General features: G+C 42.5%; 1 protein-coding gene and 1 non-coding gene across 8 annotated transcripts in view; one reads left to right on the top strand and one right to left on the bottom strand.

The window, feature by feature from the left end:
* Positions 1 to 2,489: 2,489 nt before the first annotated feature.
* The window catches only part of POLG (DNA polymerase gamma, catalytic subunit), a 31,297-nt gene continuing 9,772 nt past the window's right edge, over positions 2,490 to 24,014 (top strand). Inside the window, exons 1-22 of one of the 7 annotated variants that reach the window (XM_031955581.1) lie at positions 2,490 to 2,805; positions 4,503 to 4,556; positions 4,626 to 5,221; positions 5,997 to 6,192; positions 6,879 to 7,046; positions 7,197 to 7,343; positions 7,657 to 7,736; positions 8,220 to 8,402; positions 8,507 to 8,655; positions 8,878 to 9,004; positions 9,758 to 9,982; positions 12,323 to 12,440; positions 13,211 to 13,270; positions 13,914 to 14,021; positions 14,678 to 14,838; positions 16,552 to 16,605; positions 16,865 to 16,982; positions 17,348 to 17,483; positions 17,617 to 17,863; positions 22,191 to 22,310; positions 23,324 to 23,492; positions 23,730 to 23,938. In XM_031955581.1, coding sequence (XP_031811441.1) covers positions 4,626 to 5,221; positions 5,997 to 6,192; positions 6,879 to 7,046; positions 7,197 to 7,343; positions 7,657 to 7,736; positions 8,220 to 8,402; positions 8,507 to 8,655; positions 8,878 to 9,004; positions 9,758 to 9,982; positions 12,323 to 12,440; positions 13,211 to 13,270; positions 13,914 to 14,021; positions 14,678 to 14,838; positions 16,552 to 16,605; positions 16,865 to 16,982; positions 17,348 to 17,483; positions 17,617 to 17,863; positions 22,191 to 22,310; positions 23,324 to 23,492; positions 23,730 to 23,938 — 3,371 coding nt within the window. In that variant the 5' untranslated portion in view covers positions 2,490 to 2,805; positions 4,503 to 4,556. Of the gene's footprint in view, positions 2,806 to 2,911; positions 3,185 to 3,667; positions 3,755 to 4,502; positions 5,222 to 5,996; positions 6,193 to 6,878; positions 7,047 to 7,196; positions 7,344 to 7,656; positions 7,737 to 8,219; positions 8,403 to 8,506; positions 8,656 to 8,877; positions 9,005 to 9,757; positions 9,983 to 12,322; positions 12,441 to 13,210; positions 13,271 to 13,913; positions 14,022 to 14,677; positions 14,839 to 16,551; positions 16,606 to 16,864; positions 16,983 to 17,347; positions 17,484 to 17,616; positions 17,864 to 22,190; positions 22,311 to 23,323; positions 23,493 to 23,729; positions 23,939 to 24,014 lie in introns of those variants that run through there. The other 6 variants (XM_031955583.1, XM_031955579.1, XM_031955584.1 and 3 more) reach the window with 6 other exon arrangements.
* Positions 3,257 to 3,329, bottom strand: TRNAR-UCG. The gene has a single exon. It is a non-coding gene; the product is annotated as a tRNA-Arg (tRNA).

The following is a 24,014-nucleotide window of genomic DNA, read 5'->3' as shown; positions in this document are numbered from 1 at the left end:
AAGAACAAGTCTTTTGATGGTGAGGGGGCAGGAGTTCATGCATCATGAAGATGGTCAAATAATTCATGGTCAAATATGATCAATCAATCTACAAACATTTATGTATTAAACATACACAACACATAGAGGGAAGGGTGGCTGAGAAAGAGAGCTTCATTCTAACTAGTCACAGATGTAAATGAATGGAATCATAGAGCTAGACATCTAACTTGCTTTTCTTTAAAAAAATTTTTTATTGATGCTTATTTTTTTAAATAATAGCTTTTTATTTTCAAAATAAATGCAAATATAGTTTTCAACATTCAGCCCTGTAAAACCTTATGTCCCCAATTTTTCTCTCTCTCTTCCCTTCACCCCCTCTCCTAGACAATAAGTAATCAATATATGTTAAACACATGCAACTCTTCTACACATATTTCCACAATTATTCTTATCATGCTGCACAAGAAAAACAGAACAAAAAGGGAAAAACGAGAAAGAAAACAAAATGCAAGCAAACAACAACAAAAAGGTGAAAAAACTATGTTGTAATCCACACTCTGTTCCCACAGTTCTCTCGCTGGGTGAAGAAGGCTCTCTTCATCACAAGTCTATTGGAATTGACCTGAATCACCTCATTGTTGAGAAGAACCACATCCATCAGAATTAATCATCATATAATCTTGCTGTTGCCATGTACGATGATCTCCTGGTCCTGCTCATTTCACTGAGCATCAGTTCATGTAAGTTTCCAGATCTTTCTAAAATCATCCTTCTGGTCATTTCTTATAGAACAATAACATTCCATAACATTCATATACCATAACGTATTCAGTCATTCTCCAACTGATGGAGAATGACTCGAGTTTCCAGTTCCTTACCACTACAAAAATATTTGTGCAATATTATTTTCCCTCTTTATGACCCCTTTAAGTAAGATACAGACTCAATAGAGACACTGCTGGGTCAAAAGGTATGCACAGATTTTTGCTTTGTTTTGTTTTTTAGAAATTATTATTATAGCTTTTTATTTACAAAACATAAGCATGGGAAATTTTTCAACACTGACCCTTGCAAAACCTTCTGTTCCAAATTTTCCCCTCCTTCCCCCCACCCCCTGCCCAAGGTGGCATGTTAAATATGTTAAAATATATGTTAAATCCAATATATATATACATGATATGCACAGTTTGATAACTTTTTGGGCATAGTTCCAAATTGCTCTCCAGAATGGCTGGATGTATTCACAGTTCCACCAACAATGTATCAGTGTCTCAATTTTCCCACATCCCTGCCAACATTCTGCATTCTCTTTCCCTGTCATTTTAGCCCATCTGACAGGTGTGAAATGGTATCTGAGAGCTAACATTCTTTTGGAGGGAGAAAATATATACACAGAGAAGTAAATAGAAGGGAAACTAATAAAAGGAAAAAACCCAAGAGAATCAGGAGGGCTCCCCCAGAGAAGGTGTTTCAATTGAACTTACCCCAAAGGGCAGAACTGTGAGCAGTAAATGGGTAGGAGTTCACAAGCAGCAAATTAAGACTCGATGTTAGGGGGAAAAACTTATTAACAATTAAGCCTGGGGGTGATTTAGGACAGTTCCAATGGTCTTGTGATGGAGAAAGCTATCTGCTTGCTGTGGATGGGGGAAGGGAAGGAGGGAGGGAGGGAGAAAAAAAGTGAAACACAAGGGTTTGCGAGACTGAATGATGAAAACTATCTATGATATATTGTGTTTTTTTAAAAAAAATTTTTATTTAATAGCCTTTTATTTACAGGATATATACATGGGTAACTTTACAGCATTAACAATTGCCAAACCTCTTGTTCCAATTTTTCACCTCTTACCCCCCCCCCCCACCCCTCCCAGAGATGGCAGGATGGCCAGTAGATGTTAAATATATTAAAATATAAATTAGATACACAATAAGTATACCTGACCAAAACATTATTTTGCTGTACAAAAAGAATCAGACTCTGAAATATTGTACAATTAGCTTGTGAAGGAAATCAAAAAAGCAGGTGTGCATAAATATAGGGATTGGGGATTCAATGTAATGGTTTTTAGTCATCTCCCAGAGCTCTTTTTCTGGGCGTAGCTGGTTCAGTTCATTACTGCTCCATTAGAAATGATTTGGTTGATCTCGTTGCTGAGGATGGCCTGGTCCGTCAGAACTGGTCATCATAGAGTAATGTTGTTGAAGTATATAATGACCTCCTGGTCCTGCTATGATATATTTTGAAAATAAAAGCTTTAAAAAAATTGAGTCTATGCAAAGACTGCAAAGGAAGCTGCCGGCTTCTCCTCCCAAAGGTAACCTAGCACTGCAGAGCTGACAGGGATTTCGGAGGGCGCCTAAATCCTCTCCTCAGTAATTCAGACCAGAGATGTAAGTGACTTGGGGTCGCTCCGGCTTCGTGGGCCGGACAGAATTCGAACCCAGAACGCTGGACTGCAGAAGCGATGACCTACATTCCGCTGCACGTGGTCCCTGTCTCTGAGCGGCGATCGAAAGACCACGTGGCAGCCACGGATAAACGCGGGACGCCGATCGGGTCAGCTACGGGCGGTTCGAGGTTGCCTCAGAAAGCCTTCCCAACCCACGAACGGGCAAAGTTTACGAAGCGATTATTAGGCACCTGATTTAATTAGGCGGTTAAAAACCAGTGCTTCGTCAGGCACTAGGACGCAAGGGCAAAGCTGGGCGCGTCTGCGCCGCGGAAACTCTAACGTGACTGGGTGCGGCGCGCACCAGGAAAGGCCCTCCTGGGAGGAGGAGGGCTTTGGGCCGAGCTCTGAGGGGAGCTGGGTGGTCCAGGAGGTGAGGGGGCGGGCGTCGCCACCGCGGCCCGGGACATGGCCGCTTTGTGGGGGGCGGGGCGGGGGGGGGGTAAGATGGAGCGGCCTGGGAAGGCGCGCGCTGGGAAAGCTCTGTCGGAGGGGGGGCGGGGCGCCGGCCCCTTAAGCGGAGATGGGCCTATTCCTGGCTTGTCGCGGGGGTAATTCTGCAGCGCGAGTTCGCCGAGAGCACTGCCTGGGGCGGGAAGAGTGATGAGCAAAGGGTCGTTTTGTTTCCCGGCCCCCAAAGAGGTGGTTCCACGGGACTGTGCTTCCGATGTTCCAGCCTGTCGTTAACGCGTGTAAGGAAAGTCTGCTATTGGGCAGTTGTGTACCGCCGTACCGCGCGTGGCCGGGTGCAGGTACCCAAAATGTTTTCCTTCATCTTGTCTCGCTCCCTGGGAGGGGAAAAGTTCCAGCCCGCGGGCTGCGGACGACCGCGGCAGGACTCGAACCTGCAATCTTCTGATCCGAAGTCAGACGCCTTATCCATTAGGCCACGCGGCCGCACGCAGGCCAGGCCTTTCGAGCTGATTTAGAAAGCCGCATCAGCGCCTGGCGCCTCGTTCTAGACCAATCTCTGAGTTTTGCGGCGGGAGGGGGCGGGACGTAAACAGGTTCTTGAGGCTGCGCGCTGTGCGGGGCGCGGGTGGGCTTATCTTGTGCCCTTCCTTTTCTTCCTCTCCTTTGCGGCTCGCTCCCTTCCTTCCCGCTGCCCGCCCGGCCAGCGGCGCCCTTCTCCAGGGCCCTCCTTCTGACGTCTCGGGCCCGGGGGAGCGGCGGGAGCTGGAGCTCGGAGGGCCGCCGACCCGAGGCGGCGGCGCAGGCGGGGCCGGGCGGGGCTCGGTCCGGGCCAAGGCGCAGCACTCCAGCCCGGGGCTGTGCAGGCCGCTGGGCGGGTCGGAGAAGAGGGGGAGGAAGGCGCAGACGAGGTGAGAACGGAGCCTTCCTGCCGTCCTCGCGAGGAAGGGGGGCAGGGGTGGGGCGGGGGGAGGGCGGGGGACGTAGGTGGGGGAGGGGCGGGGCCAGAGCGAGGGTGCCCCCCCTCCCCCCCCCGCGGAGAACAGGTGGTGGTGCTGACGAGCCCGGGGGCTCTCCCTCTGCGCGCCCTCGCCGGCTGCGCCCCCTCGGCGGGGTGGGCGCTGAGGAGGCAGCTTCTGCGATGCCCGCACGGCGCTCGGAGCCTTTCCTTGCTCCTGCAGCCCAGTCCAGAGCTCCTCAGTAACGTGCCGGGCCAAAAACGCCGGCCCGATTCAGTCAAACAAAAACCAAACAGTCCCTACTCCCAAGTTGCTCGCAGCCTAATGGGGGCCGTAAAGCGGGGCGCAGACGCGTTGTGTTAAATAAAGGCTGTACCGGAGGAAGGGATGAGGTTCGCGGGAAGCAGAAAGCCTCCTTACACAACGCGGGGCTTTCGGGGGACTTGCAGGAAGGAGGCCCTTCCAGGCGTGGGGGGGGGCCGGCCAAAAGGCAGGGGCGGCTTGCGGACGGCCCGGGGCCCTGTTCCCCTGTGGGCAGAACACACGAGAATAGGGTCTGAGAAGCGAGGAACGGGAGGCAGGGGCTGGGGGAGGCCGGCGTCGGTCACCCCGGCGCATCGCCTTGCCAGAAGCAGTCCAGGTGAGAGACGGGGTTAGATGCCAGACCCACATCTGCAATCCCTCTCTCTCCATTTTACAGATGAGGAAGCAGGATCAGAGAGCTTAAAAGGGGCAACCCAGAGATACAAAGCTGGTAAGTGGGGGAGCTGGGACTTGAACCCAGGGCTTTAGACTCCTAGTCCAGAGCTCTTTTCCACTACAGATGAGTCGCCTGATGTGGAGAGCGGCGGCAGCTGGCCCCGTGCGGCCAGGGTGTTTTCGGTGTTGGGCTTCTGGCTCCTCCGTTAGCCCCCGGTCCTGTGAGAAGGAGGCTTCTCCGGTGGGAGTTGCAGAGGAGAGCCAGAGGAGAGAGAATGCGCTGCATATTCAGATGCTCTCCAGGGGGCTTCATGAGCAGATCTTTGGGCAGTCAGAGGTGCAGCCTTCTGAGGAAGCCATCGGGCAAAGCATCCAACATCTCCAGAAGCATGGGCTTTGGGGCCGGGAGACCTCGGCTCTTCCTGATGTAGAGCTGCAGCTGCCCCGGCTCTATGGGGAAGACTTGGACCAGCACTTCCGGATCCTAGCCCAGAAGCAAAGTCTACCCTACCTGGAGGCTGCCCATGAGCTGCTCCTGGCCACATTGCCTCCTCTCCCCAAGAAGTGGGCCTGGAAGGAAGGCTGGACCAGATACGAGCCAGATGGGAAGGGCCAACAGGTGGCGTTCCCTGAGGAACGGGCCCTGGTATTTGATGTGGAGGTCTGCATGGCAGAGGGCAATTGCCCCACGTTGGCTGTGGCTGTATCACCAAACTCTTGGTAAGTTAAAATCATACTACCTTAGCTTTTACCTGTATACCCATTCTCTAGTATAATTGTCACCAGGGACTGTTTGTTTTTTTTTTTTAAACAACTGAATACTTTTTCTCATATCTTCCTTCCTTTCTTTGTTTGCTTTTAGTCTCTTTTTCCTTGCCAGGTTCTTTACTACTTTTTTCCATTTTCAACTTGTTTTGTTTAGTTTCGTTGATAGTACCAGGATATAGGATATTGTTGAGTCCTAACCCCAGTCCATATACCCTGACCCATTCCAAATACCAATATCCCCTGACTTGTATACTGAATTCAGTATATGTTAAATATCACGTGTTTATGTACAGCCTTTGTGCTAAGTGCTAAGATATAGCTTTTGCTGTTATAGTTTAGATTCTTTCTGATCTATAGATTATTTTAGGAGACTTAGCATGACCATGGATTCTGGGAAAGCAAGGATATTTCTGCTTACTATGTCATTTCCTTGCCCTTTCGTTTGTATCTGACTCTTTGTAAAATGACTCTTCTATATCTTTTCCCTCAGCCTCTCTAGAATCTAATCTGTGGCATTTTTTTAACCTGTTCATACTCAAACACACCAATTTCCACCTTACATTTAATCATTATTGGTAAAAAATGATATTGGGTGTTGGCTCTCGCAGCATAAGGCAGGAAACCTATTAGACTAGTCACTTATCCAATACCACAGAAATTATTTGTGTGGTAGTCTGCAGCATTTGTATTCCTCTTTGTGACAGCCCCATTTTTGCACTGCCTCCAGGTATTCATGGTGTAGTCGAAGGCTTTTAGAAGAACGCTATTCCTGGGCCAGACAGCTGTGTCTCTCGGACCTCATCCCTCTGGAGACCCCTCCCAGTGTCAGTAGTCCAGCTAAGCAGAATTGGTTGGAGCGTTTGATTGTAGGGCACAATGTTTGCTTTGATCGGGCCTACATAAAGGAGCAGTACTTGATTCAGGTGGGAACTGCGTGACTATCACTTGCTCTTTGCTTAGAATTCTGTTCTGATGTGCTTTCTAGCCACATGTGGGTAAAGAAGTTATTGCTTCTGTTTGTCCAGGATTCTGGTGCTTGTATAGCCAAGAATCTGCGATGTTGAACCATTCTGGAACTGGAGAAAGTAAAGAATTAATTGGGATTTATGCGGCTTTCTTTGTAAAATTTAGTTGGAGGTGTCCATGCTTGAATCCCACAATTAGGTTCAAGATGGCATTCCAGGCTAGTTGTGCTGAGGGGTTATCATTTCTCCCACCCTACAAAGATCAAGGATTGGAGGTCTGCTTGGGGGAGAGAAATATTAAATAACAGATATCAAAAAACAGGTTACAATAAGGTAGATGTTAGGCCATTCATGATTCATTGGCAAATGAGTGGTACAGGCCATATTGTGAGAATTCAGAGGAAATAGAGATCCCTTTCAACTGGGATGTTCAGAGAAGACTTTACAAAGAAGCCTAAATATGAGTGGTCCTTGGTGAATCAGTATGGGTAGCTACAGCACTGCAGGATTATGCTGCTCGTTGTGAACAAAAATGTAGGCATGTGTGCTAATTGATCAGGTGAGTGTGAGTAGAACAATTGGACTGGGATTTGAGCATTTAAAATGGAGTATTTTTGTCACCTCAGCAGTCATATGTTTTCCAGGGCTCTCGGATGCGCTTCTTGGACACCTTGAGTATGCACATGGCTATCTCTGGCTTGAGCAGCTTCCAGCGAAGCCTTTGGATGGCAGCCAAGCAGGGGAAGCAGAAAGGTCATCAGCAGGTCCAGAAGCATATCAAGAAAACCCAAAGTAAAGTCAAGGGCCCTTTGGTGAGTGAGGAAATACTACAGGTGCCCATCTTTTCATTCCTCAGATCAGTAACGTGGGGCATTTTGGTTCTCTGACTTCATCTTCCTTTAGAACTGGCTAGGGAAGGGTTCTCGGCAGGATAGCTCATTGTTTGTTCTCTCCCCTTCTAGATCTCTGCCTGGGATTGGCTGGATATCAGCAGCATTAACAACCTAGCAGATGTACACAGTCTCTATGTTGGGGGACCCCCACTGGAGAAGGAAGCCAGGGAACTGTTTGTTAAGGGGACCATGAAGGACATCAGGGAAAACTTCCAGGTATCTCGTAGTCAGGTGGTGCATTGACTAACACTGGGGAAGACATAAACCTTTCTGACGTAGGGAGAAAGTGAGGATGTATGCATGACCTCTGTATTTTTTTGTAAGTGGCTTCCAGGATTCCATTTTTTCTCTGTCTCTCTTACATGGTGGATTCCTTTGAAATATAAGACTAGTCTATGTTATATGAAGTTTTTTTTTTTTTTTTTTTTTTGGCAGATTGAAGAATCTGTTCCTACCTTGAGTGGGAAGAGAGGAGTTGTGATTCTGCAGGGTATCATTTTTTGTACCCCTTGTGCTTGTTTCTTAACAGGATCTGATGCAGTATTGTGCTTTGGATGTGCAGGCCACCTATGAGGTTTTTCAAGAACAGTTGCCACTCTTCATGGAGAGGTGAGTTGACCCTGGCAACAGAAGGAGCCTATTGGGTTTCTTCATCAGGAGATTCTTGGCTATCAGGGTCTCTGTTCTTGGTGGGAATCCTAGTTCACTAAGAGACTTGGTTATTCAGCTACTGTCTTTGGTCCCTGATTATTTCTACAGAAACTCTGTAGGAAAAGCATAGGAAGGGATGATAGAAGAGAAAACCATTTTTCAAATGTATTGTCTTGGAGGAAGGAGTGGTTTAGTTGGGTCTTGGCTACAATTGTGAAATGCAAGGTGATTATGTTAATAGGTCCCATTTATATATCGCTAGTTTGTGAAGTGGGCAATGTAAATATCATTATCCCCATTTTATAGGCACGATGATAACAGGCTCAGAGGTGTTAAGTGACTGGTGCAAGATCACATGTCTAGTAAGTCTTAACGCCAACACTTTGACCAAGTCGTTTGATTCCTAGTTTTGTGCTTCTCTTTCTTCTTCTTCTTCTGAAGGTGCCCCCACCCTGTAACACTAGCTGGGATGCTGGAAATGGGAGTGTCTTATCTTCCTGTCAACCAGAACTGGGATCGCTACCTAATGGAAGCTCAGACTACTTATGAGGAGTTGCAAAGAGAGATGAAGAAGTCTCTGATGGACCTTGCCAATGATGCTTGTCAGCTGGTGTCTGAGGACAGGTAGTCCTGGGAGTGAGGGCCTTGGATGTCTCCTAGTGGATCCTTGAGCACCCAGAGTAAGATCTCTTAGCTGAGTATAACTGTTCAGTAATTTTGTTCCTCAGGTACAAAGATAACCCCTGGCTTTGGGACCTGGAATGGGACCTACAGGAGTTTAAGATGAAGAAGAAAAAGATTCGGAAGAAGGATCAGAATATTTCCTGCAAGTCTTCATCTGAGGTTGAAAATTCCTCAGAAAGGAAAGTGCAAGAAGGTAAGACTAGAAGGGAAAATTAGGAGGTGTGGAAAGTAGGGTTTAAGGATTGACATAGCTGAGCTGTTGGGATAGAACATGTCTAGGAAACTCATTAGATTTTGGCAAAATACTCATAGAATCAAGTAGGGCTGCTTTGTTGGGTAGAACATGGAAATGCAGAATAGGTTCCTTTTGGGAAGTCCATTTGTATTTTGAGTTGATTATCTTCTCCTGGGGAAGATCCTGGCCCTCCTAGTGAAGAGGAAGAGTTGCAGAATGATTCTGCCATCAGAACTCGAATGGAAGAGTTGAAAGAGACTTTATCATTGTTACCCAAGAGGACTCAACATTTGCCAGGACATCCAGGGTGAGCTTCTGGACCAAGGGGGTGGAGGAACACTTTGGGTTTCACTTCCTTCATAGGCTAAAATTTTCCGAAGTCTTCATCTTCTTCCTCCTGTCTCACTCCTATTTCTTTTCCAGTTCCTCAGAAGAGGATAGATTTAATAGGAGAGAAATTAAGTCTCAGAGGCCAGGTCATTAAACCCAGTTGTGGAGTTTTTAGATCTCATCTTTGCCATCTCCCCTAAAGGAGAGTCCTTCAATTTCCTAGAGTTTGTTCCCAGGAGTTCAGGATTGAGGTAGGAATAATGTGAACTCCCAGCCTCAACTATATGAGTATAGTTATTTGTTTGCCCTCATTTAAGGCTTATCTGAAAGGGATGACTATGGTTTTTATTGCATTTTTCTTAGGATTCCAAATGATCTAAAAGAATCAATCCACAATTTATTTAGCCACTGACATATATATCCAACACTTTAAAGTGAAGGAACTTGCATTCTTATTAGGGAGATAACCTTATCTCCTAATAAGAATTAGGGAGATGATCTTAACATGATTGAAATATTTCCACAACAGTTAAAAGCTGACTTTTAAGTTCATTAGGAGTGAAGAGGAGGGAGTGATTAATTTAGGCTTAAATAGTTTGAGAAAAGTTTCACAGAGAAGGTAGGACTTGAGCTGGATCTTAAGGAAGAATTGGTACTTGGGGCCAGGAAAAAGAAAGAATGGCTGTACTTGGAACACATTGATCTCTTATAATCTCTGTTTGTACCACAGGTGGTATCGGAAACTCTGTCCTAGGCTCAATGATCCTGCCTGGGTGCCAGGCCCTAGCCTTATCAGCCTGCAGATGCGAGTGACCCCAAAGCTGATGATGTTAACGTGGGATGGCTTCCCTGTACACTACTCAGAGAAGCATGGCTGGGGTTACTTAGTACCTGGGCGGCAGGATAACCTCTTAGTTGGTTCCTCAAAAACAGATGCTGTTGGCTGTCCCTACAGGTAGGACCCTATGTTGGATGCCTTTTAGAGAACTTATGTGATGAGCAAACAGTTTGGGGAAGTTAGGCTCCAATTTCAGTGATGGGGAGAAGGGGTCCAGATACTTTGTATGATAAAGGAGAGTTTTGTTGGGGCTATTCTGCAAAAAGTTGTCACAGTTAGCACCATAATTTAGAGGGTTTTACTCCCATAGCCAGCAATACTTCTCTGCCTGTTTTCTGATTTTTCTTTTCTCATCTGGGGGTATAAAGATCAAATTAAAATTTGGGCTTCTTTGCTTTTTAGAAAAAATGTTTATCCATTTTCCTTCTTCCTTTCTCACCTTGTGGACGTAGGGCTAGGGCCTTTAGGGTAACTAGCATTATTAAAGATGCATGAAGTTTTCAGAGATTACATTTGTAATCTAGTAAATCAGATTTATACGTTTATAGTTCTGGAATCCTCATACCTTCCCAATATTTTGTTGACACAGAATGAACATTTAGTTGAGGTTTGCTTAAAGAAGTCTTAGATTTGGGACAAGGCTTGAGGTCTAGATCTCCTTGAATCACTCTCTGAGAGATGGATAGTGAAAAACCCCAAACTCTTGGCCGTCATGTAACTAGCATTTATTAAGTACATACTGTGTATCAGGCATTGTGCTAGGGACTATAATTACAAAGAATGAGGCAATCCCTATTCTCAAATTCTATCTTAGAGGATGAAGGGAAAATCCAAAGTTTCTGGGGTAGTTGGGTCCTAGCTCTAGCATAAGGCCCAATATTTCTTAATTTTGCTTCTCCTCTGCCAGTTTGGCCAGCAGTGAGAAATTTGGACTACAGCAATGGATAAGTGATATTTTGATCTTATTGCCTCATCATTAGTTGCATTTAAAGTTCAGAAAAATATTCACTATTACATTAGAGATGGAGATAAGAAAGATCCATATGTCCAAAATCCTATCATAAAACTGGAACTTTCACTTGGAGAAGGGAGCTTTTAGAGAACTACATGTTCTTTGGGCAGAGCTTGGTCTGAAAAGAATACCAAGTGACTTAGAACCCATTGACAAGTGAAAAATCCTCTCCCCAGTATCATCCATTTTACCATATCCCTGGAGATGTCTTTAATGGATACTGGATATGAGCAATGGCATAGTCTGAGTTGGGGCTTGCACTACTCAGATTTCCCTTCTGCTCTTTATCACTTTCCTCTAATGAAACAAATTGTCCAAATACTCAAAACAAGGAAAGAGAAAAGCAGAGGAAAAAATGATTGCTCAACTTCACTAATGTATACTTACACAATCATATCAAATAAAAGATTATTATGCAATAATATATTCAAAGGATTGTTCACAATCAACAGATTAGAATTACACTAAGAGTTCAGAAATAGTTAAGCATTAAGAAATCTATACAATGACTAGATTATATTGAAAACAAAAATAGTAACAATAACATTATTATATTGATAGATAAAGCTTTTCAGGTTTTGTTGCTAAAGTTGGAAGGATTTAAAGTAAAGCACTAGGACTTGCAATTGAAAAACCTTTATTCTAGTCTTAACTCTACTACTTTGTAGTTCTGTGGTCTTGATCTTTTTCATAACTGTTTTCTTGACTGTAGAATGGAGATAGTACTTACCACACTTATTTTACATTTATTGAGCACCCATATAAACAGGATGTAAGGGGTTATGAGGATATATAAAATATGTCTAAATGCCCTCCAGGAGCATATATTTTATTAGGAAAGAGAATACATATACATAAGAACTCTAGTTCTTAATAGTATGTGATAAAGGCCATAAATGGTACAAAGTAAAATGTGAATTCAGAGGAACTCATTTCCAATGACAGTAATTAAGCAAGGTTTTTTGATGGTAGCATTTTCTGAGATCGGGAGAATGGGGGGTAGGGTTTTTACAGGTAAAAATGGAAGATAAAGTATTCTGAGTGGAGCGGTGTCCTAAGATTTTGGTTGTGAGGACAACATGACTAAATAGACTGAAAATTCTGTGTCATTTTTAAGTAGTTTCTGACCTTTGTCTTAGAAATAGTTGCTATAGAAACATCTTTGAACGTCGGGAGTGTTGCTGGAGGAAAGTAGGAACCAGCAAGAGTGGTTCCACCAAGTGGTTTTCTTCTTGAGAGGTGTCGAACTTGGCCCTCCTTTGCAATACTGTCGCAGAGCCAAATTAGAATGTAATGGGGAAATATTTAACCACTTAAATTAAAGTACACTAAGCCTAGATCATGTTGCTGTGTGGTTTTCTAAGTGCAATAGGCAGCCTTACATATGGCTTAGTGGCCATCTTTCTGAGTCTCACACATGTGCTCTTTTCAACCTGCCACTGCAGAGCCATTGAAGCCCTCTATCAGAAATCCTGCAGGGAGCGGGGGAAGGAGCAGCCTGTGCTGAAGGGCCAGCCCTTGCCAGAGGAGTTCCTGCTTACTGACAGCACTGTGTGGCAAACGGTAAGGGCAGCTTTAGCTACGAGAAGCACCTGCCCTGTAGCAACAGGGAAAGGTTGTCAGTTAGCTCTGGGGTCCACGTTCTGTCACTGGCCCTGATCCCTGGGGCCTCCAAAGCATGGACGGGCAATGGAAACCTTCCTCTTGGTTTTCTGTCTGAGGGATGAGTGTGGCAACTTCTTGAATGTAGGGGATCAGAGGGGAAGGGAAGTCTGTGACCTCAGATCGGGACCTCGAGTAAGGCTGTTGTTGCTGTCCTCTCAAGGCTGCTTTTTCAGGTTTTCCTCCCTGTGTCTTTAGTAGTTGGATTGGGGTAATTGAGATAGCTGGTAAGGATGAAGTAGTAAAAAGGCCCTTGTAAATGGAAGCATTATTCTTGGTCTTTCCTGGGGACTCCTCTTTTCAGGACCCTGCTGTGTACATGACTCTTTTAGAGTCATGTAGTTTGGGGAGCCAAGGCGTCAAGGAAAGGGCAATTTACTTGTCATTTCTTGTTGGGCTTAGTCTTTTTTTGGAGAAGGGCAGTGTGGTAAAGTAAAAAAGAGTTTAGGTGTTGGAATCCAAAGAACTGGGTTCAAAATCTAAGTCTTTGACACTTGCTTTGTGACTTTAGCAAGTCACCTAGCCTTTCTGGACCTTATCTGTAAAATGAGCATGACAGTATTTGTATTATCTACTTTTCAAGGTTGTTGTGAGGGAAGTATGAACTTATAAGTGCTCTATAAATGAAATCATTTTAACATGTTATTTATTCCTCTCCTTACCTCATTCAGATAGAGGAGCTGAGCCACTTGGAACCTGATGCTGATTTTGAAAATGGTAGAGCAACCCAGGTACTGGTTGAGATCTAGGAGGGTTCCTGATTTGGGATTTCTCTTTGTGGGACTTAGCAGGCAAACTGGTCCTGTTTTCTAATTTGATTGTTTATTTGTTTTTTTAATCAGTGGATTTCTGTAGATGACATTTGAGTTTAGAGTACTGCAAGAATTAGGAGATGAGAAGAGAGTTCTTTCTTGGAACAGCTTTTTAGAAGATCCTCTTCTTAAGATTATAATCTTGATTCCAGGTGTCACTGCAGGCCCACTTAGAGCACCTTTAAGACTTGAGAGGGAGATAGGGTTTGATATCTACCTTTATTCCTCAGTATCTAGACAGGGGTCCTCAAACTTTTTAAATAGGGGGCCAGTTCACTGTCCCTCAGACTGTTGGAGGGCCGGACTGTAGTAAAAACAAAAACTTTGTTTTGTGGGCCTTTAAATAAAGAAACTTCATAGCCCTGGGTGAGGGGGATAAACATCCTCAACTGCTGCATCTGGCCTGTGGCCGTAGTTTGAGGACCCCTGATCTAGAATATAGGGATTGGGTGTCTCATGGATGGCTTTATAGGATAAGGTCACTTTTCTTATTCCCTTTAACCACAAATTGCTATATATGTATGGGGAGAGGGTTAATATAATATATATGTCATACCCAAAGGAGGAGACTAATGGTTCGCAACTTAGTCAGCCAACCTTTCACCATGGCAATGGACCTTACAATGATGTGAACATTCCTGGCTGCTGGTTTTTCAAGCTGCCACATAAGGTAAGCATGTACCAGTTACATATTGTTGATTAGTATGCTTCCTCGTCTGTCTTCATAGAATGCCAGTAACATGACCATATTTTTCCCCCACGTGTCCTGTCTTTCAAAAAATAGGACTTAGCCCTAAAGGAAACTAGGTTAGGGGTCAGGTCTAATGTCTGAATTTAGAACTGGCCCTGCCGTTAACATAGCAAGGGTATTTGTTTTATATTAAACAAGTCAGGTAACTGTTCTCTGTCCTTGGCATGTTATTTAATGCCTTGGAAAATCCCTTTCCTTATCTTCAGAATGAAGAAGTTGAACTAGAGTATCTCTCAGATCAAGTGTAGTTCTATCATTCCATTTGTTAGGGAGACAGAGTTGAAGTGAGAAGAAGTCAAAGCATGAACTTTTCTAATGTTTTCTCCTGTTAAAGGAGAGGAATTGATAAAGGGAATCATAGGTGCTCTGGACACTGCATAGAGAATTAGCTATTGGACTATTTCTCTCCTCTTCCCCAGTGTTTTTGGGATTGCCTTTGGCTCCTTTTTGCCTTTTGGCTCCAATAGTTTGGCTTAACTGGCCCCGACCAGTAGGGAAGAAGTTTTCTTGGTACTCAATGTATCTTCCTGACCCTTGGCTCTTTTCTACCATGGGTCTTTCCCCCACCAATAAAGGATGGCAATAATTGTAATGTGGGAAGCCCCTTTGCTAAGGATTTCCTGCCGAAGATGGAGGATGGTACACTGCAGGCTGGTCCAGGGGGTGCCAGTGGCCCAAGGGCTCTCGAAATCAACAAGATGGTCTCCTTCTGGAGGAATGCTCACAAGCGCATCAGGTAACCTAGTGCAAATACTGGAGAAGGGCTTCTTGTGGGGGTGGAAATAGCCTTTTTTGTGGTTCCTGGGGTTAAATGGAAAGAAAAAAAACTATGTAGGAAGGAAAATGGTTTGGATTTCTTTTTCCTACAGAGATTGAATGGAGTCACAAGCTACTGGCAGTTTGTAGCAACTAACAGGGTAGGCCTAAGGTGACTCTTGCATTGTCTTGACTGACCCAAATCATTAATACCTTTTCTGGAAGAGGACCTTAACTGTCAGAACCAACTAAACTAAGAATAATCTAAAGCTGAGCCAGACTTCATGAGGAAAATTATTTGTGCCTCATTTTCCTCAGCTGGTAAATGGGGATAATCATATTTTCAATAACCTCCCTGTAGTAGTGAGACTCAAATGAGATGTTATGCAGGCTACTTTGCAAAGCTTGAAGCTTAATGTAAATGCAAATTATTTTGAAAATTCTCTTATTCTACGTTAGAGCCCTTAAGGAAGAAGTATAGCCTCAAACAGGTGTAGTCCCAGGGAAATCCTTGCTTCATGGAAATGCTTTTAGACTGATGGAGACCTCTTCCCCTCAACTTTTTAAATTGTCAGAGCCTGAGTCAGTGACCATTGACCTAGGACTTAGAGCTGTGTTTTTAATCCCAGCTCTGTTGTTAATGACCTGTAAGAGCTCAGAGGAGTTATTTAACCTGGCCTCCTCATCATTATCCTTTATCTCATTACACTAATATCTTTATTCATCCTCCTAATCCCCAAAACATTAATGCTCATTTTTGCTTTTTAAATTCCACTTTACTGTTATCTACTATATGCAATAAGTTATTAAGTTGTTTATTTTAATTAAAAACAAAACATTACTTTAAACCACTCCTTAAAAATTAGAATTGAGCAAAGGGAAACCAGAAAAGTTATGAGACCAAGAAATAATAAAATATAAAGAATGAAAAAAATAGAAGAAAATGTGACATCTCATAAGAAAAATAATTGATCTAAAAAATAGCTCATGAAGAGAAAACATAAGAATAATTGGATTACACTTCCCAGCTATGTGACCCTGGGCAAGTCACTTAATCCCAATTGCTCAAAAAAAAAAAAACAAAAAAAAAAAACCTGCTTGCCTGCCTGCCTGACTGAAAAGTCCCTTGGCGGTCGTCTGATCCAATTCCTCTATTTCACACATGAGGAAATAAAGTAAGTAAGTCTTATTGACCTCATTTTACAAACAATGGAATTGAATCAGATGATCTCTAAGGTTCTAACTCTAAAGAATATTGTCTCATTCTATCCTTTGGTCTTCCAGCTGAACCCTGAGGGTGTGGGTCTTGGGATATTTCTGGTCCTGGGTCATCCTGCATTCTGAGATGGCCTGGAGAAGTTCTTTAGGGGATCTTTGTGGTGTGTCACACCCAAAAAGAAGGCTACTTGTCTTTGAATGGTATGTTGGATGATGGAAAATCCCCAGAATGGGGCCAATTTCATGGCCAATATTGAGTCTGATTTGAGAGTCCTTGACTAAACAGGATCCAAAGCCCAGAGGGTGTTAAACTTGAATTTGTACTCTGACAGGGATAAAGTAAGGGCCGGGATCTGCACTCCAGATTGGGCTAAACTCCTTGGAATCCAGATCAGATTTCCATACAGCAGGCAAAGGCAGGTCGTCATTTGCTTCCTTTGGGTTTGGGATGACCCTGTATGTTTTTTCCCCACAGTTCTCAAATGGTCGTGTGGCTGCAGAAAGGAGACCTGCCACGAACAGTGATTAGGTAGGTAGGAGCTAAGTTGTTACTTGGGGGAAAACATGGGAGATGTGGGCGGTCCTTTCCCTCCTCCTTTACATAAGGCATTTGGATTCCTTTATGGAATATGGACGCTTTCCATTTCAGACGTATTAACTGGCAAAGCGAGGGTGTTCTGTGATGTGTGTGGCAAGAGGGTGGCGTGGGATATCTGGTTTGGATGGATAACTGTGTAGTTTTTGGTGTTCAAGATGTCTCTGAACATTGATTGCCTGTGTCCTTCCAGACACTCAGATTATGATGAAGAGAACTGCTACGGGGCCATCCTGCCACAAGTGGTGACAGCTGGCACTATCACTCGCAGAGCCGTGGAGCCCACCTGGCTCACAGCCAGCAATGCCAGGGTACGTTGGTCTTTCCTGACTCCCCTCTTCCTATCTTGTGAATCTAGGAGATATTTTTGGTCTCTGAAGGAGTTTGTGACATGTTCATTTTCTTCCTCACCATCTCAAATTCTTTCTATATTTTAAAAGCCCAAAGCCCACCTCCTTTATTGCTGAGATTATCTCAGGTGCCTAAGAGACCAAGGTTTTTAGGACCCATCACCCACTCCCCCATTCCTTCGTGAGCCTATAATTTCCTGTTCTACTTCAGAGCTAAGTGGCTTAAGGTGTTGTGACCAGGGTGAAGAGGGGGTTGGATGTCCATTTGTTCCTCCTCCCTCTCATATACCACAGGTGTCTGAGGAATAGGACTGTGTGTTCCATAGGTGGACCGAGTGGGTAGTGAGCTGAAAGCCATGGTGCAGGCCCCGCCTGGCTATGTTCTGGTTGGGGCTGATGTGGATTCCCAGGAGCTCTGGATAGCTGCTGTGCTTGGAGATGCCCATTTTGCTGGAATCCATGGTGAGGAAGGAGTGGGGGCGGGAACCTTTTGAGTGATTTTGGGAGAAGTGTGGATCGATGCGGACATCGGATCCATTGTCCCTCCTTGGCCTGGGCCATCCCGGTGACAGCTTCGAAGCCTTTGTGTTTGCAGGCTGTACTGCCTTTGGCTGGATGACTCTGCAGGGAAAGAAGAGCAGCGGGACTGACTTGCACAGTAAGACGGCATCCACAGTGGGCATCAGTCGGGAGCACGCCAAGGTCTTCAACTATGGCCGAATTTATGGGGCTGGTCAGCCCTTCGCTGAGCGTCTTCTGATGCAGTTCAACCACCGCCTGACGCCGCAGCAAGCCAAAGAGAAGGCTCAGCAGATGTATGCTGTTACCAAAGGGCTCCGCCAGTAAGGAGCTCCACCTTATTTTGACCACATCTATCTATTTCTCACCCAATTCTCACCTCATCTCCCTCAAGCCTTGGAATTGATAAGCCTGAAATAGGATGTCTGGTCTCTTTTTTTTTTTTTTGTTCTTGGCTTTCAGGTGATCTGGCAATTTTTAAACATTTCTTTTTGACTTATTTTTTAGAGCAGTTGTTTTTCCTTTGAAATAGTCCGCATTTTCTATTACTTTAAATCTTTTGGCATTGTTTTATTGTTTCTTGATGTCTCAGAATCATTGGCTTCCATGTGACCAGTTCTGTTCTTTAAAGTAGTTTTGTTTTGCTTCTTTTAGTGAGGTCTTGTAACTCTTTTACCATTTAGCAATTCTGATTTTTGAGGAGCTGTTTTCTTCAGTATTTTTTTGATGTTGTCATTTACTTGTTGGTTGTGTTTGACTCTGTGATCCCTTTTGGAGTTTTCTTCTTAAAGATACTGGAATGGTTTGCCATTCCTTCTACAACTCATTTTAAGGTCGAGGAAACTAAGGCAAATTAAATGACTTGGCTAGGGTCACACAGCTAGTAAATGTGTGAGGTCAGATTTGAAAGGCCTACCCGATTCTGGGTGTAACTCTCCATTTAACTCTATACTTCATGCCACCTAACTGTCCCACAAAAGCTCTGTTTGGCATTCAAAGTACTTTATAACCTAGCTCCCCTCTTACCTTTCCAATCTTCTTTTATTCATTCACTTATTTACTTATTCATCCCCTAAATTAATTTATTTATTGTTTTTTATTATGTCTTTTTATTTACAAAACATATGCATGGGTAATTTTTTCAACATTGATCTTTGTAAAACCTTCTATTCCAAATTTTCCCCTCCTTCCTCCCATCCTCTCCCCTAGATGGCAAGTAGTCCAATACGTGTTAAATATGTTAAATCCAATATATGTATACATATTTATACAGTTATTTTGCTGCATAAGAAAAATCAGATCTAGAAAGGAAAAAAAAACCTGAGAAGGAAAATAAAAATGCAAGCAAACAATAATAGAAAGTGTGAAAATGCTATGTTGTGGTCCACACTTAGTTCCTTACATACCTCTCTCTGGGTGTAGCTGATTATCTTCATTACTGAATAATTGAAACTGGTCTGAATCGCCTCATTGTTGAAGAGAGCCACGTCCATTATATTGTCTTGTTGTTGCTGTGTACACTGATCTCCTGGTCCTGCTCATTTCACTTAGCATCAGTTCATGTATGTCTTTCCAGACCTTTCTGAAATCATCCTGCTGGTCATTTCTTACGGAGTGATAATATTCTATAACATTCATATACCATGATTTATTCAGCCATTCTCCAACTGATGGGCATCACTCAGTTTCCAGTTTCTTGTCACCACAAAAAGGGCTGTCACAAACATTTTTGCACATGTGGGTCCTTTTCTCTTTAAAATCTCTTTGGGATATAAGCCCAGTAGTACACTGCTGGGTCAAAGGGTATGCACAGTTTGAAAACTTTTTGAGCATAGATCCATATTGCTCTCCAGAATGGTTGGATCTGTTCACAGTTCCACCAACCAATGTGTCAGTGTCTCAGTTTTCCCACATCCCCTCCAACATTAATCATTATCTTTTCCTGTCATCTTAGCCAATCTGAGAGGTGTGAAGTTGTATCTTAGCATTGTCTTAATTTGCATTTCTCTGATCAATAGTGATTCCTTTCCAATCTTCTTACATCATTCATTCAGTTGTCTTAGTCGTGTTTGACTCTTCACGACCCTTTATGGGAGTATTCTTGGCAAAGATACAGGAGTGGTTTGCTGTTTCCTTCTCCAGCTAACTTATTTTACAGGTTACCAAATTATTAATTCTTTTGTCATAATTTTCTTGCATAGTTCGCATTTTTTCCCCCGTTTTCTTTCACTGTTGTCATCTTATTTTTAAAATCATTGTTTTGTTTAAAAAAAAAAAAATCACTTTCTTTAACTCTTCCAGAAATTCTTGCTGGGCTGTGTCTGATTTGCATTTGCATTTTTCTGTGAGGTTTTTGCCTTGTGTTTTCAAGTCATTATCTTTTTTGAAGTTGGTGTCTTAAGGGTCTCTTCTCTGTCACCATACTGGCTTTCTATGATTGGCTTTTTTTGTTTGCTCATTTTTCTGATCTACTTCTTGACTTTGAAATTTATGTTGCTCAATCTTGGGGTGGTATCTAGCCTGAGCTTCTGTCTTTTATGTCCTTCTACTATTTTAACAGTTCAGTCTGGGAAAATAAAAACTTCAATATCCTCACTGTCATCATGTACTAGGTTATTCTTTGCCCATAGAGCTGTTCATTTATCTTTCTAAGTTTTTCTGGAGTGGAAAAGCAACTCACTGACTTTTTCTTGTCTTTCTGGATCAGAATTTAGTCAGTCTGTTTTATAGAGGAAATTTTGGGGAAATTAAGTCAAAATTGCAGCCTCTCACTCTGCCATCTTGACTCCATATCTGCACAACATATTTTGAATAAGTGTTAAAGAAGGATTAAAATTTCTTTATTTTTCAGTTAGCAATAATTTATTTTCTCTTTCCCTCAAAAAAAAAAAAAAAAAAAACCCACACCAAAAAACCCCAAAGTGAAAAACCTCAACCCTTGTAACAAATACACATAATAGTCAAACAAAATAAATTTCCTGTACTGGCCTTGTATAATTTCTCATTCTGTATCTTGAATCTGTCACCCGTTAAGAGGCAGTTAGCATGTTTCACTCATTGGTTGTTTGGATTCTTTACTGGTCATTGTGTTGATCAGAGTTCCTAAGTTTTTCAGTCGTTTTTAGTGATATTATTGTATAAGTTGTTTTCCTCACTTTATTTTGCATTAGTTCATGCAAAACTTCCCAGATTTCTCAGAAACCACTTGTAATTTCTTTCCTTTTTTTGGGAGTGGGGAGACAAGGCAATTGGGGTTAAGCAACTTGCCCAGGATCACACAGCCTAGTAAGTATTAAGTGTCTGATGCCAAATTTGAACTCAGGTCCTCCTGAATCTAGAGCTAGTGCTCTATCCACTGCACCATCTAGCTATCCTTCTGCTGTCATTTTTTATGGCATAATAATATTCCATTACATTCATATACCATATTTTTTTTAGCCATTCCCCAATTGATGAGTAACCTCTTAGTTTCCAGTTATTTGACACTTTAATAAAAGTGCTGTGATTATTCTTATGCTTATATATAAAGATCTTGTTTTTTTCTTTTTTCAGGTATGGGCCTAGTAATGAAATATTGCTGGACCAATGATCGAGTTTAGTAACATAGCTTAGTAACTTTTGGGATATAGTTGCAAATTGCTTTCCAGAATAGCTAAGCCCAATTCATCTCTCCATCAGTAGTGCATCAAAATAACATTTCCCCATAACATCTCCAAAATTTGTCATTTTCCCTTTTTTGTCAACTTTGTCAACATATAGTAAGAGGTGGAACCTTAGAATTGCTTTCATTTTCACTTATTAGTGATTTGAAGTATTTCTGTCATGACTTTTGATAACTTGTAGTTTCTTTTGAAAACTTCCTGTCAGTGTTCTTTGACTACTTATCCATTAATGGGAATGGCTATTATTATTGGGACAGCTAGGTGGTATAGTGAATAAAGTGCCGGACTTGAAGTCAGGAGAAACTACGTTCAATCCAACCTCAGATACTTACTAGCTGTGTGATCCTGGTCCTATCATGTAACCTCTTTTTGCCTCAATTTCCTCATCTATAAAATGCGGCTAGTAATAATATCCATTTTTTCAGAAGTGTTGGGAAGAGCAAATGAGATAATATTTGTAAAGTGTTTAACATAGTATCTGACACATACCTTCCAGTTATCATGCCTTTGCTTGTATTTCTTCTTTGTGAAATGCCGTTTTCCATGACCTGTCTCTTAAATTTTGATTTTTATGCTGCTTCCTCTAGGAAGCTTTCTTTGATCTTCTTAGTTTATTGCTTCCCTTCTAATCTTGTTTGCATTAGTTTTGTTTGTACAAAAGCCTTTTAATTTGATGTAATCAAAATTTTCTATTTTGTGGTCAATAGATCTTCTTTGGTCACAAATTCCATTCTTTTGATCTTCTTAATAATAAGTTGATAAAATAATCAATTATCAGTTGATAATGATCCTTCCTCTCCTACTTACTTTGCAATTCTATATGTTGTATTATGTGTATTGGATATTGTACATGTCTTATAACTCCATATCACCCTGAAAGTTTCTAGGTGGAAAGAAGGCCATTTATTTCTCACAGCTTTAATGACTACAGAGCAGGTACTCAATAAACTCTTGTGGACAGACAGACTCTCTTTCCTTTTTTTGTTAGGTATCAACTTTCAAAGGATGGTGAGTGGTTAGTGAAGAAGCTGGGGATTCAGCTGGACAGGACAGATGGTTGGGTCTCTCTTCAGGACCTTCGGAAGATCCAAAAAGAAGCTTTCAAAATGTAAGAAAAAGGCTTTATTTCTTAAATAAATGTCTGACGTGGATTTTATGATTTCAAGGTCTAGGATTGGTCTTCTTGTAAGTAATAGAGTACCATGATGGGTTCTGAAAGTTATTTTAGGAAATTTAATTTTTTATGTAAACGAATTGAAAGGAAGTAGATAGGAGTCTGAGTAAACTTCTAGGAGTCCTAGAAATAGTGGACCATAGATGAAGTGGCATTTTGAAGGCATCACAAAGCTCGCATGAGTCCTTGGACTTAATTAAATGAACATTTATTAATATGTTAAAGACACTGTGCTAGTTGCTATAGGGACACAAAACTAGGTGGGCTCTAGACTTGTTCTTCAGCAACTCACAATCTGGGTGGGGAGGAGAGGGAAGAGAAAGGTATGTAAATAATTAATGTAAGACAGCATAACTTAAGTACAAGGAAGAAGTCCAGAAAAAGTGCTCTGAAATATTTTAGTGAGGGGAGAGCATCAAGGAAGCCTTTTATGGAAGAAATGGCATGGAGTTTATCCTTGAAGAAACTTCAGACAAATAGGAAAATTCTTTGATACCATACCTAAAATTTCCCTTGTCAGGGAGGATTTGCTTAAGTTGGTATTACAGTGTGAAGCTCTAGGAAGCCAGGAAACTACAGCATGTCATTGTTGTGGACATTGTAAAATGGGTGATATTTCTCTTATCTACCTCACATGATTATTCTAAGTATTAAATGAGATTATATATCTTAATGTAATTTGTAACTAAAAAGAAGAATATAAATTTAAGTTGCGTTGGGCACCATATTTTGCCTTTCTTGTGATTTGATAGGATCCTTTAATAAATAGTTCTACTATATGCCTTAATTCTCCCTTTATAAAATTAGTAGCGATCCTTTTGTTCTTTTGCATCCCTAGGAAGAAGGAATACTTTTTTTCTTTAGCTGTGCCTGTTTCACAGTGATGGTGATATCTCTGTTATGTTTAGAAGACAAATTCAGGAATTTGGTTTCTTGGGTCCTTTCAGGTCTCATAGGAAAAAGTGGGATTTGGTAGCTGACCGAGCCTGGGCAGGAGGGACAGAGTCAGAGATGTTCAACAAATTGGAGAGCATTGCCATGTCAGATGCCCCGAGAACTCCTGTACTGGACTGTCAAATCTCTCGGGCCCTGGAGCCTGCAGTTGTCAGAGGGGAGGTAAGTTAGCTTCCATATGTGTGGGTGAAGTCAGAGAGACTCCCTCACACTGGTAAATGTACTAGAGACAGAGCACCCTAACCGATAATGGGAGAGCTTCAGATCTCCTGCTGTGACAGTAAGTCTACTTCAGGGGTCAGGAGTCTACCAGACTGTGACTTAGGATCTTGCATCTTGGCTCTTTAGTTTTCTCTAGTTTCCATCACCTTATTTGTGACTCATCTTCCCTTTCTGCAGTTTGTGACCAGTCGAGTGAATTGGGTGGTACAGAGCTCAGCTGTGGATTATCTCCATCTGATGCTTGTAGCCATGAAATGGCTGTTTGAAGAATTTGATATCAGTGGCCGTTTCTGTATCAGCATTCATGATGAAGTCCGCTACCTGGTTCAAGAAAAAGATCGCTACCGTGCTGCCCTTGCCTTGCAGATCACAAATCTTCTGACAAGGTAAGATTCCAGGCGCCATGGAGCTAATTTTCTTTAAAGTTTATTGTTGCCCTTCTTCATTTCTTTTTAAAAAAGT

This window comes from Sarcophilus harrisii, chromosome 2 (genome assembly GCF_902635505.1).
Source record: "Sarcophilus harrisii chromosome 2, mSarHar1.11, whole genome shotgun sequence".
NCBI lineage: Eukaryota > Metazoa > Chordata > Mammalia > Dasyuromorphia > Dasyuridae > Sarcophilus > Sarcophilus harrisii.
The sequence above is the reverse complement of the archived record's forward strand: the minus strand, read 5'-3'. Positions and strand labels throughout refer to the sequence as shown.